General features: G+C 49.1%; 1 protein-coding gene across 17 annotated transcripts in view; it reads right to left on the bottom strand.

Moving 5' to 3' along the window:
- Positions 1-746: 746 nt before the first annotated feature.
- LOC144607157 (uncharacterized) overlaps positions 747-17657 on the bottom strand; it is a 99203-nt gene continuing 82292 nt past the window's right edge. For 7 of the 17 annotated variants that reach the window (XR_013549057.1, XR_013549059.1, XR_013549067.1 and 4 more), the window contains 2 exons: positions 12573-12699; positions 747-1544 (listed from right to left, as the gene is read on the bottom strand). Coding sequence is in view for 3 of the 17 variants with exons in the window: in XM_078423796.1 (XP_078279922.1) it covers positions 1385-1544 (160 nt within the window). In the remaining 14 variants the exon portion in view is untranslated. Of the gene's footprint in view, positions 1545-9412; positions 12058-12572; positions 12703-17657 lie in introns of those variants that run through there. The other 10 variants (XR_013549056.1, XR_013549058.1, XR_013549065.1 and 7 more) reach the window with 3 other exon arrangements.

Genomic DNA, 17657 nt, shown 5'->3' with positions numbered 1-17657 from the left:
GGCCCACTGCTGTTTGTGGTTTATATCAATGATTTAGATGAGGATGTGCTTTGCATGATTGGTAAGTTTGCAGGTGACATTAAAGTGGGTGGTATCATAGATAGTGAAGATGGTTATCAAGAATTACAGTAGGATCTTGATCAGAAGAGGGCAGACAAATAGCTAATAGAGTTAAATGCAATAAGTCTGAGGCATTACAGGTAGATAGGGTGGCAAAGAAGGCTTTTGGTACATTGGCATTAATCAGTCAGGATACTGAGGATAGAAGCCAGATTGTAATGTTTACACTTGCACATGATGTTATTGAGGCCTCATTTGGAGTATTGTGCTCAGATTAGGTCATTAAGTCAGTTTGCTCCAGGTGTTCCCCTTTCCTCCCACATCCAAAAGACGTGCGGATTTGTAGGTTAATTGGCCTCTGTAAACTACCCGTAGTGTATAAGGGGTGGATGAGAAAATGGGATAACATGGAACTAACGTGAACGGGTGATTGATGGTCGGCGTGGACTTGATGGACTTAAGGGCCTGTTTCTGCATTGCATCTCTAAAACACTAAAAACGAAACTAAGCGAATCTCCCCGCCGTTGGCTCCGGGTGGATTTGCGGGGCTGAGAATGGTGGGGCAGCGTTGGTCCCGATATCTGTGGTGCGGAGATTCGATCGTGGAGGATAGGCCCAAGGTGTGAATCCAGTGGAGCCCAGCCTGTCTCCTTCCGTGAATAATCAGACAGACCCAGTGCTGCAATGTGCAATATTTATTTCACAATTAGCGTGAATCACATGAAGATTAACAGCGCTATTAACTGATTTTACGCTCCCTGTCTCTTTTACACCTGCACACAGGCTACCATCATTGATCATATGGTTGCCAGATGGAATCCTGCTTAGTTTGGTTTAATTTAATTTATTTATTGTCAAGTGTACAGAGATATAGTGCAATGCCTTTTATGCATGCTATCCAGTCAAAGCATAAGAAACATGAGTACAATAGATCCTCTTCTGGAACAGCACACAGAGAGTTGCAAGTTCTAGCACCATCTTTCAACTTCCAAGTCTCTGAAGAATCCGATCTTGGCCCAAGGAGAGTTGCAATTTCCTCCGTTTTCACTTTAAGGCCTGTTGCCCTGTTGTCCTGGCAGCACTGGATCTTGGGCTGTCCCTTTGATCGAAGATGACGTTGACCCACTCTGGTTCTTTTGGCTCTGAGGGGCTGAAACCAATTTTCCAAGTCTCTACTCTTCCACAGGTGAGGCAATGTTGACGGCTGGGGTAGTCAGTGAGTGGCTTCATCCCCTCTGTTCACTCAGAGCCTGAAGGTTCCCCATCCCATCCTGATTCTCCCTCCTCCACTCTGGGCAGGCATGAGTCTGGGGAATTTCAGGAGTCAGTGCAGCATTGCTTCTGGGATCACACCACCTGGGGCTGCATCAGCTCGAGCACCATGACACACACCATCTGTCGGCCTTGGCCAGTCACACCAGACTCTGAAATTGTCCACAGCCAAAGGAGGTAGGGGCAGCTGCTTAACATGGAGTGATGGAGGGCTGCAAAAGATGAGAAGCATAGAAAAGCACTGTAAATGTAGCAAGATAGATAAGGTAAATATTCTCTCAATTTTCAATTAGAAGACACTGTTCAATGTTTTGAGGAGGTGATGAAGGTGATCAATGAGGTGGATATTGTCGACATAGATTTTAGTAAGGCATTTGATAAAGTCCCCCATGGTAGGCTGATCCAGAAGATTAAGATGCACATCATTAACAGTGACTTGGTCCTCTGGATTCATAGCTGGCTTACTGATAGAAGAAAGAGGATTGTGGTGGAAGGACAATAATCAGGCTGGCGGTCTGTGACCAGTGGACCTCTGTTGTTAGTGATTTATACAAATGACTGGGAAGTAAATGGAGATGGGTTGGTTAGTAAGTTTGTAGGCGACATCAAGAATGTTGGGGTCACAGACTGTGAGGAAGGCTGTCAAAGTATAGAGCGGAATAGAGATCAGCTACAGAGGTGGACAGAGAAACGGCAGATGGAGTTTAATCTGAGCAAGTGCAAGGTCGAATGTAAGGGGAAAATATACAATTAATGCCAAGACCTTTAACTGCATTGATATACAGAGGGATCTTGGGGTTCAAGTCGTAACTCACTGAAAGTGGCAGTACAAGTATATAGAGTGATAAAGAAGGCATGTGGTTGGCTTGCCTTCATTGGTTTGGGGTATCGACTTCAGAGTCATGACGTCATGATGCAACTTTATAGGATTTTGGTGAGGACTCATTTGGAGTATTGTGTGCAGCTCTGATCGCCCCATTACAGGAAGGTTGAGGAGGCTTTGTAAAGGGTGCAGAGGAAGTTTAGCAGTATGGTCCTTGGATTAGAGGGTATCAGCTACAGCAAGAGTTTGGGCAGACATGGATTGTTTTCCCTCAAAAACTGGTTGAAGGAAGACACATTTAAAATTATTAGAGGCATTGATTGGGTGGACAGTCAGGATATTTTTCCCAGGATGAAAATACAATAGGACATAGCTTTAAGGCAAAGTTTTTTACACAGAGATTGGTGAGTGCTTGGAACATGCTGCTGGGAGTCGTGGTGGAGGTAGGTGTGACAGTGGTGTTTAAGAATCTTTTAGGTAGGCACATGGGGGATATGCAGGGAATAGAGGGATAGGGATTGTGTGCAGGCAGTTAAGAGTGGCCTTGGCTTCATGTTTGGCACAGACATTGTGGGCTGAAGGGCCTGTACCTGTACTGTGCTGTTCTATGTTCTATGTTCAATCTCGTGTCACGTCCAGTACATTTACTGCACCTCCTCAGCTGTGCTCACTGGCTTCTTGCTGACCTAATTCAGATCAACCCTTTATCTGCAGTAACCGTGCAGAGAGGGCGCAGATGAGATTCACCAGATGGAGTTTAGTTTAGTTTAGAGATACAGTGCGGAAACAGGCCCTTCGGCCCAACGGGTCCACGCCGACCAGCGATCCCTGCATATTAACACTAGCCTACACACATTAGGGACAGTTTTTACATTTACCAAGCCAATTTACCTACAGACCTGGGAGGAAACCAAAGATCTCTGCGAAATCCCACCCGGGATCCCACAGGGAGAACGTGCAAACTCCATACAGACAGCACCCGTAGTCAGGATTGAACCTGGGTCTCTGGTGCTGCAAGTGCTGTAAGGCAGCAACTCTACAGCTACTCCTACAGTTACTCTACAGCACGAATGTTTCAGCTGAGACTGGACAGGTTGTTTTCCCTGGAGTGGAGGAAATGAACAGAGAACATGAGGGGGAACAGGAAGGGGAACATGAATGAGGTATATAAAAGTACGAGGGGCGTAGACAGGATAGACTGCAGGAATCTTTTCCCCAAATCAGTGGTATATAAAACTAGGGGACAGGTTTAAGGTAATGGGGTAAGAGATTAGAGGGGAGCACGGTAGCGCAGCGGTAGAGTTGCTGCTTTACAGCGAATGCAGCGCCGGAGACTCAGGTTCGATCCTGACCACGGGTGCTGCACTGTAAGGAGTTTGTACGTTCTCCCCGTGACCTGCGTGGGTTTTCTCCGAGATCTTCGGTTTCCTCCCACACTCCAAAGACGTACAGGTATGTAGGTTAATTGGCTGGGTAAATGTAAATGTAAAAATTGTCCCTAGTGGGTGTAGGATAGTGTTAATGTACGGGGATTGTTGGGCGGCACGGACTTGGTGGGCCGAAAAGGCCTGTTTCCGGCTGTATATATATGATATGATATGATGATATGATGATATGAGGGGAATGTTTTTCACCCAGAGAGAGAGGAGAATACCTGCCATGCACTGCCCCAGAGAGTGGGGAGTCCCTGGAACACACTCTTGATTCTTGACTATTTGTCTTTTCGAATGGGCTTCACCCCAAATGGTCATGGCTGGCCATGAACTGGTGATAGGGCCCTTGGACCCCTGGCATATAACATAGACACAATTGTACTGAACATGCCCAACATGACCAGTCCTGCTTCAGTTTCAGTTTAGTTTAGTTTATTGTGTACCTAGGGACAGTGAAAAGCTTTTGTTTCGTGTTATCCAGTCAGCAGAAAGACAATACATGATTATTTACAATCGAGCCATTCACAATGTATAGGTATATAAGGGAATAAAGTTGAGTGCAATGTAAAGTCAGCAAAGTCCGATCAAGGACAGACCGAGACTCGAGACCCACTCATCCTGACGGCGAGTTTGATACCAATGGCCTTGGAATTGCACAGCCGGTAAATCCCATCAACAGTTGGGATGCAGGGCAAGGAGACGTTGGCATTGGGTGCAAGCCGATCACTGGCCAGGAATCTGGGAGGAAAAGTGAACTTGACAGGTACCAAAATGATCAGATGGAATGTCCACAGGACCAGGTCCTTCTCTTCCTCACTGTCTCAGAGCAATGAACTCTCTCTAGTAGCTCCATGAGTGGACGAAGGGCCAGAGGCCATTCAAAGCATTCTGGCCAATGGGCTCCGGTCACTGATGGAACAAACATAGACTCAGCCAATCCCATGGTGGCCGGGGAACCAAGGAGAAGCCACTGGGGTGAAGCCTATCAAACGTGAGCATGGACAGGAGGGGAACATCAACTCCACCCTGTAAGTGGAAGGGACACAGATGGATGAACACTGAATCTCCTTCCACTTATATCCCTCGCTCCGGCTTCACATTTCACTCCTCTTCTCTCCTTATCTCACAGCCTTTTATCTTATTTTTATCCCTGGCCTTTGTCTACCCATCTACCAATCAAACCCACCTATATCCACCGAAAAATGTCAAGGCATTGTGCTGCCCCCACCTCTTTTCCAGCTTTCTCCCTCCTACTAAAATAAGTCTGAAGAAGGGTCACCTATCCATATTCTTCAGAGATGCTGCCTGACCCACTGAGTTACTCCAGCACTTTGTAAACATATTTTTTTGTAAACTAGCATCTGCAATTCTTTGTGCCTACCAAGCCTGCAGAGGTCACAGAGATTTGGCGTGACCTTCAGGTCCTTGACTCTATGACTATGCTCGCACAGTTGCCAAGGTTCATCCACAGCCAAAGCTTCCATCATTGCCTGGGACGTGAGCCCAGCATCTCTGCCGGCTGTGGCTCCACACATGCTGGTTGTCCTTATGGAACTGTGCCCTAAAGGTAAAGGATTGGAAGTTGATGGGTGTGGGGTCACTGGGGCCAGAGTGACAGTGATCCGGGGAAGATTCCCAGCTGGAGAGGAGACAGGAACATCCTTTCACTTCCCCTTCAGGCAGACTCATTGACTAAGTTGTGGAACTTTGCATCGGATTTTAAGCTTTTGGCCTCCAAGAAAGGATGAAATAGTCTGACACTGGAAAGAAAGCAGGTTCAACTGGTGATGATGTAATGGGCAAATGCTTTCCAGGTGCTGCACTGTTCCAGGGGCACAGACAAGAGAAGTCAGCGGGAGGCTCACAGATCTCTGAATGGCCCTTTGTGTGTGTGCTGGGGCAGGCATGCAGGCCTTTCTGCAGGGAACCATTCCACAAACTGTGCCTGGTTTCAATCATTTTGCTTGGGGTGTGTTTGGGAATGAGAAAATGGATAAACAGCACAGTGAGGTTCTCTGGCTGGCACTGTCTATTGTCAATGGTTTATGGGAACTGGGAGAGAAACAACTGAGAAAGGCAGCACCCATTGTGTTGTAGCACTCCATCAGCCCCTCCATCAACGCCTCCTTTCCTCCATCAGAACCTTCCCTCGCCCCTCCATCAACCCCTCCGCTCACAATCAAAGATTTGTCCCACCCTGGTCATTCCTTCTTATCCTTCCATACGTACAGAAGCTTGAACGCGTGCACCACCAGACTCATGAACAGCTTCTTTCCCTCTGTTACCAAACTTCTGAATGGTCCTTCCATAAGCAAAGGTACTGTCAGATTCACCTCTACCCCATTGCGGACATGGGACTTTGTCCCTGGAACAGATGCCCTACAATGCTGAGCATACCATTGTACAATCTGTATCTTCCCCTTTGCTCTGCCTATTGTACTAGAGTTTAGCTTGATTGTATTTATGTATTGCATTATCTGATCTGATTGGATAGCATGCTAACAGAGCTTTTCACTGTATCTCGGTTCATGTGACAATAATAAACCTAAACCTTCTCTCCATCACTTTCTCCCCTCTTCCCTCCATCGGCCTATGCCTCCTTCCCTCCATCAACCCTCCCTCCTCCCTCCATCAGCCCACTCCCTCCTTCCTTCCATTAGCCCCTCCCTCCACCCTCGATCCAAAGCCCTTCTCCCAGAGGCTCTGCAGAGGAGAGTGGACCTCTGCCTCAGCAAAGGCAGTGGAGGCAGAGGCAGGAGAGCCAGATACTTTGTGTGGACTTGCAGTGGTGCCGTGGTTTTGCATGACTGCTGCTCTTCAGGATTTTCTCTGTCAATTTCTTTAGTATTCGGAGTAATTGCTCATCAGTTGGTAGTTCTCATATATGAGGATCTCGGGAATGGTTTACAGGATGGAAACCAAAACATACTGAGTGTTCCCTGTGTGGAATGTACACAGTGCACTGCACCCCAGCTGTGGTTCATACACAGCTTCCAGCTGTGGTCTACAGCGTGCAGTTCTCCTCCAGCTGCAGTCAGTACACAGCGCACAGTGCTCCATACATCGTGTGTATGCATACACAATATTCCAGATGTGGTCTCGACCCAGTGGGTATTCCAGATGTAGTCTGTGTGGGATAGTCCAGAGGTGGTGCAAACAGCCACCTATGTAATGGTCTTTGCACAGCTGTGATCTACACAGTGTACTGTACTGTACTCCAAATGTGGTCTATACAGCGTATGCACCCTGTGCTCCAGATGTGATCTGTAAACTGCATTTCAGGTGTGGTCCATGCACTGTGCTCCAGATGTGGCCCACATACTATGCTCCAGATGTTGTCTGCCAACTACTCTTGTCTTTACTCCATCGCATTCGGTTATTCCAATATTGTACTTCAATATTTTTTGCACTACTTTGGATTTTGCTCTACAATCTTGCTGTTTTGCACTCATCGTTGTGGGTATTGTTGCGTTTGTCTTTGTATGTATACTGTTTACTGTGTGAGCTTTCATGTGAACAAGGAATATCACTTCACTCAGAGGTGTACGTGACAGTAAACTAGTCTAAATGTGAATAGATTTTGAAGTGGGGAATGTGCACAACTTCCCTGGGAAACTGCAGGAGGTGATGTCCCCCTGGGTTGGAGGTCTTGGGTTTGTGAGGTGCTGTTGAAGTAACTGGGGGTGTTGAGGAGGGGAGGGGGTATGTTGAGAAGGAGGGGGGGGGTGGGAGCAGCTGTAGTGCTGGGGGAGGAGAGATTGAGGAAGGTTGTTGGTTTTGAGTACCTGTTTAGCAGATGCCAAAGGCAGCAGGGCAAGGGTTAAAGTGTCGGGGTTCTTTGCAAGCTGGGGTGAGGCTCCCGCTTATTCAGGGGGTGGACACAGCTAACTCATTATTGCCAGCCTTCTCCGTGTGAAAGGAGTCGGTGGGAAAGTTCGGGCCAGAAGAGCTTTCCATCCACAGACGCAGAATTCATTTGAATACATTTACATAAGGTTTCCTTTAATTTGTGTCTGAACTTGAATAACAAATGGCCACTTTGTCGCTTGAAAGAATCAGTGTCTACAAACTCTTTTTACACCAGCTCTGGGAACGGCGGGAGGAGGTGGTGGGCGGCTAAACTGTGTAACTGTAGAGGTTGGCTCCCCATGTTCCTGAGCCCAAGGGGCGAGCTGTCTGGGACAGTGACTTCCCCATAGACACGTCAGCTATCCCCAGCACCCATCCACGCTGTCAGCTATCCCCCGCACCCATCCACACTGGCTCTATCCCCAGCACCCATCCACACTGCCCCTATCCCCAGAACCCATCCACACTGCCCCTATCCCCAGCACCCATCCACACTGCCCCTATCCCCAGCACCCATACACACTGCCTCTATCCCCAGCACCCATCCACACTGCCCCTTTCCCCAGCACCCATGTACACTGCCCCTACCCCCAGTACCCATCCACACTGCCCCTATCCCCAGCACCCATGTACACTGCCCCTACCCCCAGCACCCATCCACACTGCCCCTATCCCCAGAACCCATCCACACTGCCCCTATCCCCAGCACCCATCCACACTGCCCCTATCCCCAGCACCCATGTACACTGCCCCTACCCCCAGTACCCATCCACACTGCCCCTATCCCCAGCACCCATGTACACTGCCCCTACCCCCAGTACCCATCCACACTGCCTCTATCCCCAGCACCCATGTACACTGCCCCTACCCCCAGCACCCATCCACACTGCCCCTATCCCCAGCACCCATACACACTACCCCTACCCCCAGCACCCATGTACACTGCCCCTATCCCCAGCACCCATGTACACTGCCCCTATCCCCAGCACCCATGTACACTGCCCCTATCCCCAGCACCCATGTACACTGCCCCTATCCCCAGCACCCATCCACACTACCCCTATCCCTAGCACCCATACACACTGCCTCTATCCCCAGCACCCATCCACACTGCCCCTACCCCCAGCACCCATCCACACTGCCAACGATTCCTCAGCACCAATCCACATTGCTAGCTATCCCCCCCAGCACACATTGAAACTGCCAACTATCCACCAGTACCCACCCACACTGCTCCTATCTCCAGCATCCATCGACACTGCCATCTATTCCCCAGCACCCACCCACACTGCCAACTATCGACCAGTACCCACCCACACACCAACTATTCCCCAGCGCCCAGTCAGGCACTGCCAGGTCAGGATGCCAATGTGTTCTAAGCTGATGTTGACACTGATGGTCAGACCCCTACCTCTCTGAAGAGGTGTTAACCTAACACCCTGACCAGTCACTCAGGGCAATTCAAAGGCTCCATGGTGGGATTGACAGGATACCAGCCCTGGTCAATGCTGAAAACAACATTAGAGGCCAACACTAAAAACAGATCAGGCCACAAAGTTGTGGAGTAACTAAAACAGGTCAGGCAGTATCTCCGGAGAACATGGAGAGGTGAGATTTCGGGTCAGGACCCTTATTTTAGACTAAAAACAGCCCATCTGGCCATCCACTGGCAATGTGGGGACTTGGTGTGCATGAGTTGCCACATGCAGTCCTTCAGTTGGTGGACAAACAGCTGGTGTTCAGACCCAAGGACATGACCTGCATCCCAATGCAGAGTAATTAGAGCCACAAAATAACTCTGCGAGCAAAGCCAGTCTCACGCTGATAACCACAGAGTTACCTGAACCTTGCAAAATCCCTTCAGTTCACTGAAATCTTCCGTGTTTCCTAGTCTATAGACACAAAATGCTGGAGTAACTCAGCGGGACAGGCAGCATCTCTGGATAGAAGGAATGGGTGACATTTCAGGTCAAGACTCTTCTTCAGCATCACCCATTCCTTCTATCCAGAGCTGCTGCCTGTCCCACTGAGTTACTCCAGCATTTTGAGTCTACCTTCGGTGTAAACCAGCATCTGCAGTTCCTTCCTACATGTTATGTTTCCTGGCCTGGTGTGTTCAGTCTCAATCGTCCTCTCAGTCCAGGGGTAGTTATGGCTGGACAATGTCTCTGCCTTGCCAGTGATGTTGTTAGGAACAAATTCTGATCTCCAGGGGACTATTTGGGGAGTCTTTGTGGCTTGCCCATTGCTTTGGGTCAGGTCTGTGGGCTGGACCACAGTCACACCTGAGGCTGGGTGGATGGATAACTCCTGCCTCTAAGCCTCCAGATGGAAACCATCAAGTCAAGAGTCAAGAGTGTTTAATTGTCATATGTACAGAGAACGGAACAGTGAAATTCTTACTTGCGACAGCTAACAGATATCTAAACACATATGTTATCTTATGGATAACACAACACACAAAAAAAAGTTCAATAAATTAAAACAAATTAGTGCAAATTTAAGCCCGAAGTCCCTAGTGCAACCAAAGACAGTTCATAGTTCGAAGAAGCGTTGGTGGTTATAGTGTTCAAGAGCCTGATGGTCAGTTTTCAGTTGCTTATACCTTCTTCCTGATGACAGGTATGAAATGAGAGTATAGCCAGGATGGGGCAGGTCTTTGATAATGTTTGCTTTGATGGTGGGGAGGTCAGTACCCGTAATGGACCGGGCAACGTCCACCACTTTTTATAAACTCCTTATTTCCTGAGCATTTAAGTTGCTGAACCAGGCCATGTTGCAACCAGTCATTATGCTCTTTATCGTACACCTGTAGTTGTTCATTAGAGTATTCACTGACGTACCAAATCTCCTCAATCTTCTAAGGAAGTAGAGGCATTGGTGGGCTTCTTTTATTGCATCAATGTGCTGGGCCTAGGACAGATCTTCAGAGATATGCACGCCCAGGAACTTGAAGTTGATGACACTCACCACCATCTACCCATCGATGAAGACAGGTTCATATATCCTCGGCCTTTCTCTTCTAAAGTCAACAATCAACTCCTAGGTTTCACTGACGTTGAGAGCAAGGTTGTTGTTCTGGCACCATTCATTCAGACATTCGATCTTCAACCTATACTCTGACTCATTATTATCTGGTGACTTCTGACTTCAACATCCTTTCCACCGATCAGAAAATGCCATTGAGATAAGAATAACATCGGCAGGACATTGATATTAATATAACACTGGGGCCAGCAACAACTGTCGCCAGTCTGAACCGTTGAAGCAAAGACATGGTGAGTGTCAGGGTCACTGTAGGGGACTGTGGGGCGGGGAGCAGTTACTGCATCGTATCCCCACAAAATCCACTTTCAAAGCAGGGGGAGAATAATAGAACCAAGGCATCTCCTGCAGACATGTGTATTGGGTAATTGCACGCTGCTGAAACTGCAATACTTCCAGGTATTCCAGATACTTCTGGTAAATGCACTGAGTCTTTGGTGAATGCACAGAGCCTTTTACCCAGAGTAGGGGAATCAAGAACCAGAGGACATAGGTTGAAGGTGAGAGGAGAAAGATTTAATAGGAACCTAAGGGATATCTTTTTCACACTGAGGGTGGTGAGTATATGGCACGAGCTGCCAGAGGAGATAGGTGAGGCAGGTACTATAACATCATCTATAAGACACTAGGACAGGTACGTGGATAGGAATGGTGTAGGGCCAAGCGTAGGCAGGTGGGACTAGTGTAGCTGGAACATCTTGGTCAGCATGGACCCAATGTTGGGCTGAAGGACCTGTTTCTGTGCTGCATGACTCTATGACTCTAGTGCTGGAGTAACACAATGGGTCAGTTGGCTTCTCGTGAGAACATAGATAGGTGATGTTCCAGCTCGGGGACAGACTCTGGTGCTGAGGATGTGGGGAATTTAACCATAGAACGTGTGTTACCATGTGCACACAGACAGTGCAACATTCTGGGTCATCATGCTATTTCAAGAATCAGATCAATCAATATCTGTCCAGGTAGAACAATATGTGCTCCAGAAATGGGAACAGGGTGGAAAAGCAAGTCAGTTTTACAGCTTTGGCAGTTTCCCATGTCAGAGGGTGAGTGCTTCAGCTTGGCTCTGGGTTTACAACATAGAACAAAAAGTACAGCACAAGAACAGGCCCTTCGGCCCATAATGTATCTGCCGAACTTTATGCAAAAATCTGTCTGAACATAATCCTTATCCCTCCATTCTCTACATATCTAATTTGCCTATCCAAAAAGTATCCTAAATGCCATTATCATATCTGCTTCAATCACCTCTCCTGGCAGTGCGTTCCAGGCATTCACCACCCTCCATGGTAAAAATTTGCCCCACCCATCTCCTTTAAACTTTGAACCTCTCACCTTAAAGCTATGCCTTCTAGTATTTAATTTTTCCATCCTGGGAAAAAGATTCTAACTGTTTACTTTGTCAATGCCTCTCAGGTCTCCCTTGAACCTCCAGCATTCCAGAGAAAACAATCCAGGTCTGTCCAACTTCTCCCTGTAGCTAATACCCTATGATCCAGGCATAATTCTGGTAAACCTCCTCTGCACCCTCTCCAAAGCCTCCACGTCCTTGTGATTGTGGTGGGGGAGAGAAAGCTGGAAGAGAGCAGGACAATCGTGAAGCCAAAGGAAGGTATATCAGTGGAAGGGAACAGAGGGAGGGGGAAGGGGAGAAATGGGTACACATCCAGGCGAGGCAAGGGGAAGATAGGGGGAGGGGAATAAAAAGGAGAGGTGGGGGATGTTTCAGTAGATTATTTATTTGAAATTGGAGAATTCAATGTTCATACCATTGGGTTGTAAAGCTACCCAAGCAGAATATGAGGTGCTGTTCTTCCAGTTTGCATGCGGCCTCACTCTCTGGCAATGGAGGCGGCCCAGGAGAGAAATGTCAGTGTGGAAATGGGAGGAGGGGTTAAAATGGTTGGCAACTGAGAGATCCACCAGGCCTTGGCAGACCGAGCACAAGTGTTTGGCCGTATGGTGGCTGAGTCTTCGCTTGGTCTTAGTGATGGAAATAAATGGTGAAAGTTTGTGAAAGCCAGGCCTAGCGATGATGGGAAGCGGTGACGTTAGACAAAGAGAATGGAGGACATCGGAGAGCACGGTACCTTTCTCTTCCTGCGATCCTTTCAACTCAGCTCACGGGAGAACCTGGGCGGCTCGCTCTAACTCACAGTACTGGGTCAGGTACAGCACTGTGAGTGGCTGGAGAAACGTTAGTCACAAAACCAGGATCTGCTGGGAAGAGACAGACCATGAATAGATAGTTCACACAAAAACCTGCCATATGTAAATAATTTGATCCGCACACATTTTTTCCAAGGGAGTGTGCAAGATTTCAATTGCAATCCTTTTTAGAGGGAACTAGCACAAGTGTGCCCGTTGGGCCCGTCCTCGTAGGGTTTCCATTGTAACCGGGAGGGGAGTGGGGGGGAGGGAAGGGAGGGAGGAGGGAGGTGTGGAGGGGGGAGGGGAGGGGGGGATGGGAGGGGGGAGGGGAGGGGGGAAGGGGGGGAGAGGGGAGGGAGCGGGGTAGGGGGGAGGGGGAGGGAGGGGGAGGGGAGGGGGGAAGGGGAGGCAGAGGGGAGGGAGGGGGGGAGGGGGAGGGAGGGGAGAGGGAAGGGGGGAGGGAGGGGGACCTCCCCTTTTCCCAGTACCCCTCTTTCCCCGTTGGGCCCGTCCTCGTAGGGTTTCCATTGTAACCGGGAGGAGGGGAGGGAGGGAAGTGGGAGGGAGGGAGGAGGGAGGAGGGGAGGGGGAGGGGAGAGGGGGGAGGGAGGGGGGTAGTGGGGAGGGAGGGGGGAGGGGAGGGGGGAAGGGGGAGGGAGGGGGACCTCCCCTTTTCCCAGTACCCCTCTTTCCCCGTTGGGCCCGTCCTTGTAGGGTTTCCATTGTAACCGGGAGGGGAGTGGGGGGAGGGAGGGGGTAGGGGGAGGGAGGGGGAGGGAGGGGGGAAGGAGGGGGACCTCCCCTTTTCCCAGTACCCCTCTTTCCCCGTTGGGCCCGTCCTTGTAGGGTTTCCATTGTAACCGGGAGGGGAGTGGGGGGGAGGAAAGGGAGGAGGGAGGTGTGGATGGGGGAGGGGATGGAGGGGGGAGGGGGGAGGGAGAGGGGAGGGAGGGGGTAGGGGGAGGGGGAGGGAGGGGGGAAGGGGGGAGGGAGGGGGACCACCCGTTTTCCCAGTACCCCTCTTTCCCCGTTGGGCCCGTCCTCGTAGGGTTTCCATTGTAACCGGGAGGCGGGGAGGGAGGGGGGAGGGAGGGAGGAGGGAGGTGTGGAGGGAGGAGGGGAGGGAAGGGGGTGGAGGGGAGGGAAGGGGGGGGGGGAAGGGGGGAGGTGGCGGGAGGGGGGAGGGAGGGGGGAAGGGGGGAGGGAGGGGGACCTCCCCTTTTCCCAGTACCCCTCTTTCACCATTGGGCCCGTCCTCATAGGGTTTCCATTTTAACCGGGAGGCGGGGAGGAAGGGGGGGAGGGAGGGAGGAGGGGAGGGGGATGGAGGGGGGAGGGGAGGGGGGAAGGGGTGGGAGGGGAGGGGGGAAGGGGGGGAGGGGGGAAGGGGGGGAGTTGGAGGGAGGGGGGAGGGAGGGGACCTCCCCTTTTCCCAGTACCCCTCTTTCCCCGTTGGGCCCGTCCCCGAGAGGTGAGGGAGGTGGGGAGGGATGGGGAAGGAGTTGGGGTGGAGGGGGGGAGGGAGTGGGGATGGAGGTGGGAAGGAGTGGGGAGGAAGGGGTTGAGGGGGGAAGGGGGACCTCCCCTTTCTTTTTTCGAAACACTTGCCCCGGTGGCCCACGAGCATAGGGGCCCCATGCTGATCTGTGTATGTTAAGTGACTTGCAATAAAAAACACAACTTTAAAAAACAATCAGCTGCTTTTCGCAACAATGTAGAACCCATCTCACACAAGCATTGTGACGTCACAAGCTGCAGACCTTGGAAAAAAAGGTTAAAAATAAAAATATGTAAATTTGTAAAGAGTAGACACCCAATAGCAGCTGCTTGTCCATTGTGACATCACACGCTGAAGGGGGGGGGGGGGAGGGGGGGCAGCTCGAGCTCATCTCACAGGGGCATTGTGACATCACAAGCTGAAGACTAAATCGGCACCGCAGCGCCCCCCTGAAAAGGGGGGGGGGCAGCGCTTTAAAACCTCTGTAACTTAAAAAACATGCGACTAAATCAAATGAAAATATCACGGCCGGTCGTTTGGGAGGTTGGCGATTAAGTCGGTGCAAAAACCGTCGCGCTACTTTTCACCGTTTTGCCGCAATCGCTGATACGAACAAATAAATATATCAAATAATTCAGGTCAAACCCAAAAAATATATATATACAACATCTGAGTTTTAGTAGTATATAGACTAGAACAAGTGTGCCCGTTCAAAGCGGGCCCGTTGGGCCCGTCCCCACACCCCCCATTCTCTCCTCCCCCAGCCCCACTCTTACTCTCCAAGTGTGCCCGTTGGGCCCGTCCTCCTGATCTGTGTATGTCAAGTGACCACTATAACGTTCTTTTGAACAAGTGTGCCCGTTCAAAGCGGGCCCGTTGGGCCCGTCCCCACACCCCCCATTCTCTCCTCCCCCAGCCCCACTCTTACTCTCCAAGTGTGCCCGTTGGGCCCGTCCTCCTGATCTGTGTATGTCAAGTGACCACTATAACCTTCTTTTTTTTTTTTTTTCCTAATCAGATGTGCAGCACTTTGGTCAACATGGGTTGTTTTTAAATGTGCTATACAAATATAATTGACTTGACTTGACTTGCAATAACAAAACAATCAGTGCTTTTCTGGAAACTTTTCGAAACAATGTAGCCGTCACAAGCTGAAAACTAAATCCTTTTCTGGAAACTTTTCGAAACAAATGTAGCCGTCACAAGCCACAAGCTGAAAACTAAATCTGCACCGCAGCGCCCCCCTGAAAAAGGGGGGGGGCAGCGCTTTAAAACCTCTGTAACTTAAAAAACACGCGACCAAATTAAATGAAAATATCACGGCCGAGCGAGCGCGAGATTGGCGATTGAGGCGGTGCGAAAACCGTCGTGCTACGGTCCGCCGTTTTGCTGCAATCACTGTTACGAATAAATATACATACGATACAGGTCAAACCCAAAAAATATATATATATATATTCACAAGATCTTAGTATTATACTAGAACAAGTGTGCCCGTTCAAAGCGGGCCCGTTGGGCCCGACCCCACACCCCCCATTCTCTCCTCCCCCAGCCCCACTCTTACTCTCCAAGTGTGTCCGTTGGGCCCGTCCTCCTGATCTGTGTCTGTCAAGTGACCACTATAACTGTCTTTTTTTTTTTCTTCCTAATCAGATGTGCAGCACTTTGGTCAACGTGGGTTGTTTTTAAATGTGCTATACAAATAAAACTGACTTGACTTGACTTGACTTGACTTGACTTGCAATAACAAAAAAGACTACTTGGAAACTTTTCGAAACAATGTAGCCGTCACAAGCTGAAGACTGAATCTGCACCGCAGCGCCCCCCTGAAAAGGGGGGGGGGGGGGCAGCGCTTTAAAACCTCTGTAACTTTAAAAATACGTGACCAAAGTAAATGAAAATATCACGGCCGATCGTTCGGGAGGTTGGCGATTAAGGCGGTGCGAAAACCGTCGCGTCACGGTTAACCGTTTTGCCGCAATCGCTGTTACGAATAAATATACACACGATATATTCAGGTCAAACCCAAAAAATATATATATATATATTCACAAGATCTGAGTTTTAATAGTATATAGATAGATAGATAGATAGATAGATAGATAGATAGATAGATAGATAGATAGATAGATAGATAGATAGATAGATAGATAGATAGATAGATAGATAGATGCTTTCAATACTGATACCATACCACCCATGTCCCTGTGACTCCTGTGTTCCTTTTAATATTTTCATTTATACACTCATACATCCCCCAATTACACTGCAGACTTGCTATGTAAAGGCCACGTTGTAATCGCACCCTCCTGCCAGCAGAAGTGCTGCAGGTCATGGCGTGAACCGAATAACAGATATCTGCAGATGCTGGAATTCTGAAATAAAAGCAGAAAATATTGGAAACACTCAGCAGATTGGGCAGCATCTGCGGAGAGAGAAACAAGATTAATGTTTCAGGTCGTGCACCTTTCATCAGGAAAGGTGGCAACACAGCTTGTCCTTGTGGCTACTGATCTAGAAGGGACAACTGTCTGGTGCACAGCACACACACACGAATAGTCACAGGGCATTACGAGCGGCCGCTTTGTGCACTGATTTATGGCCATGTTACTGGAGCAACCATTCAACAAAAGATTTCATCGCTGAGTAGGCCCTTCAGTCAATGTACGTAATGAAGAGAGTCTTCAGCGATACTTTGGATTTGAAAGTTTGCATTAACAAGCCTGCAGAAGAAATAATGGGACATCAGTTTAAAAAAGATGAAAGGTGATCACTCTCCCTTTCTCTCTCTCCATGGACACTGTGGACCTGAATATTTTCATCATTATCTTAAAACTACATTGTCTAATCTTAGTCTTATACCTACATAGAAAGAGACTATCAGCCGCAGAATTGCACTCAATCACAACCTCGTGTCCATACACCCACCACCCTTTGTGTGAAAAAGTTACCCCTCGGATTCCTATTAAATCTTTTCCCCTTCACCTTGAACCTATGTCCTCTAGTCCTCGATTCCCCTAATTTGGGTAAAAGACCCTGTGCATCTACCCAATCTATTCCTCTCATGATTTTGTACACCTCTATAAAATCTCCCCCCATCCTCCTGTGCTTCATGGAATAGAGACCCAGCCTACTCAACCTCTCCCGATAGGTCACACCCTCTAGTCCTGGCAACATCCTCGTAAATCTTTTCTGAACCCTTTCAAGCTTGACAATATCTTTCCTATAACATGGTGCCCAGAACTGAACCACAATATTCTAAATGCGGTCTCACCAACGTCTTATACAACTGCAACATGACCTCCCAACTTCTATACTCAATACTCTGACTGATGAAGCCTTTTTGACCACCTTATCTACCTGCGGCTCGACCTTCAAGGAACCATGCACCTGTAGTCCAAGATCCCTCTGTTCTACAACACTATCCAGAGGCCTACCATTTACTGTATAGGTTCTGCCCTTGTTCGACGTCCCAAAATGCAACACCTCACACTTTTCTGTTTTCAATTCCATCAACCTTTCCTCC

The sequence above is a fragment of the Rhinoraja longicauda genome, chromosome 28, assembly GCF_053455715.1.
Source record: "Rhinoraja longicauda isolate Sanriku21f chromosome 28, sRhiLon1.1, whole genome shotgun sequence".
NCBI classification, from domain to species: domain Eukaryota; kingdom Metazoa; phylum Chordata; class Chondrichthyes; order Rajiformes; family Arhynchobatidae; genus Rhinoraja; species Rhinoraja longicauda.
The sequence above is the reverse complement of the archived record's forward strand: the minus strand, read 5'-3'. Positions and strand labels throughout refer to the sequence as shown.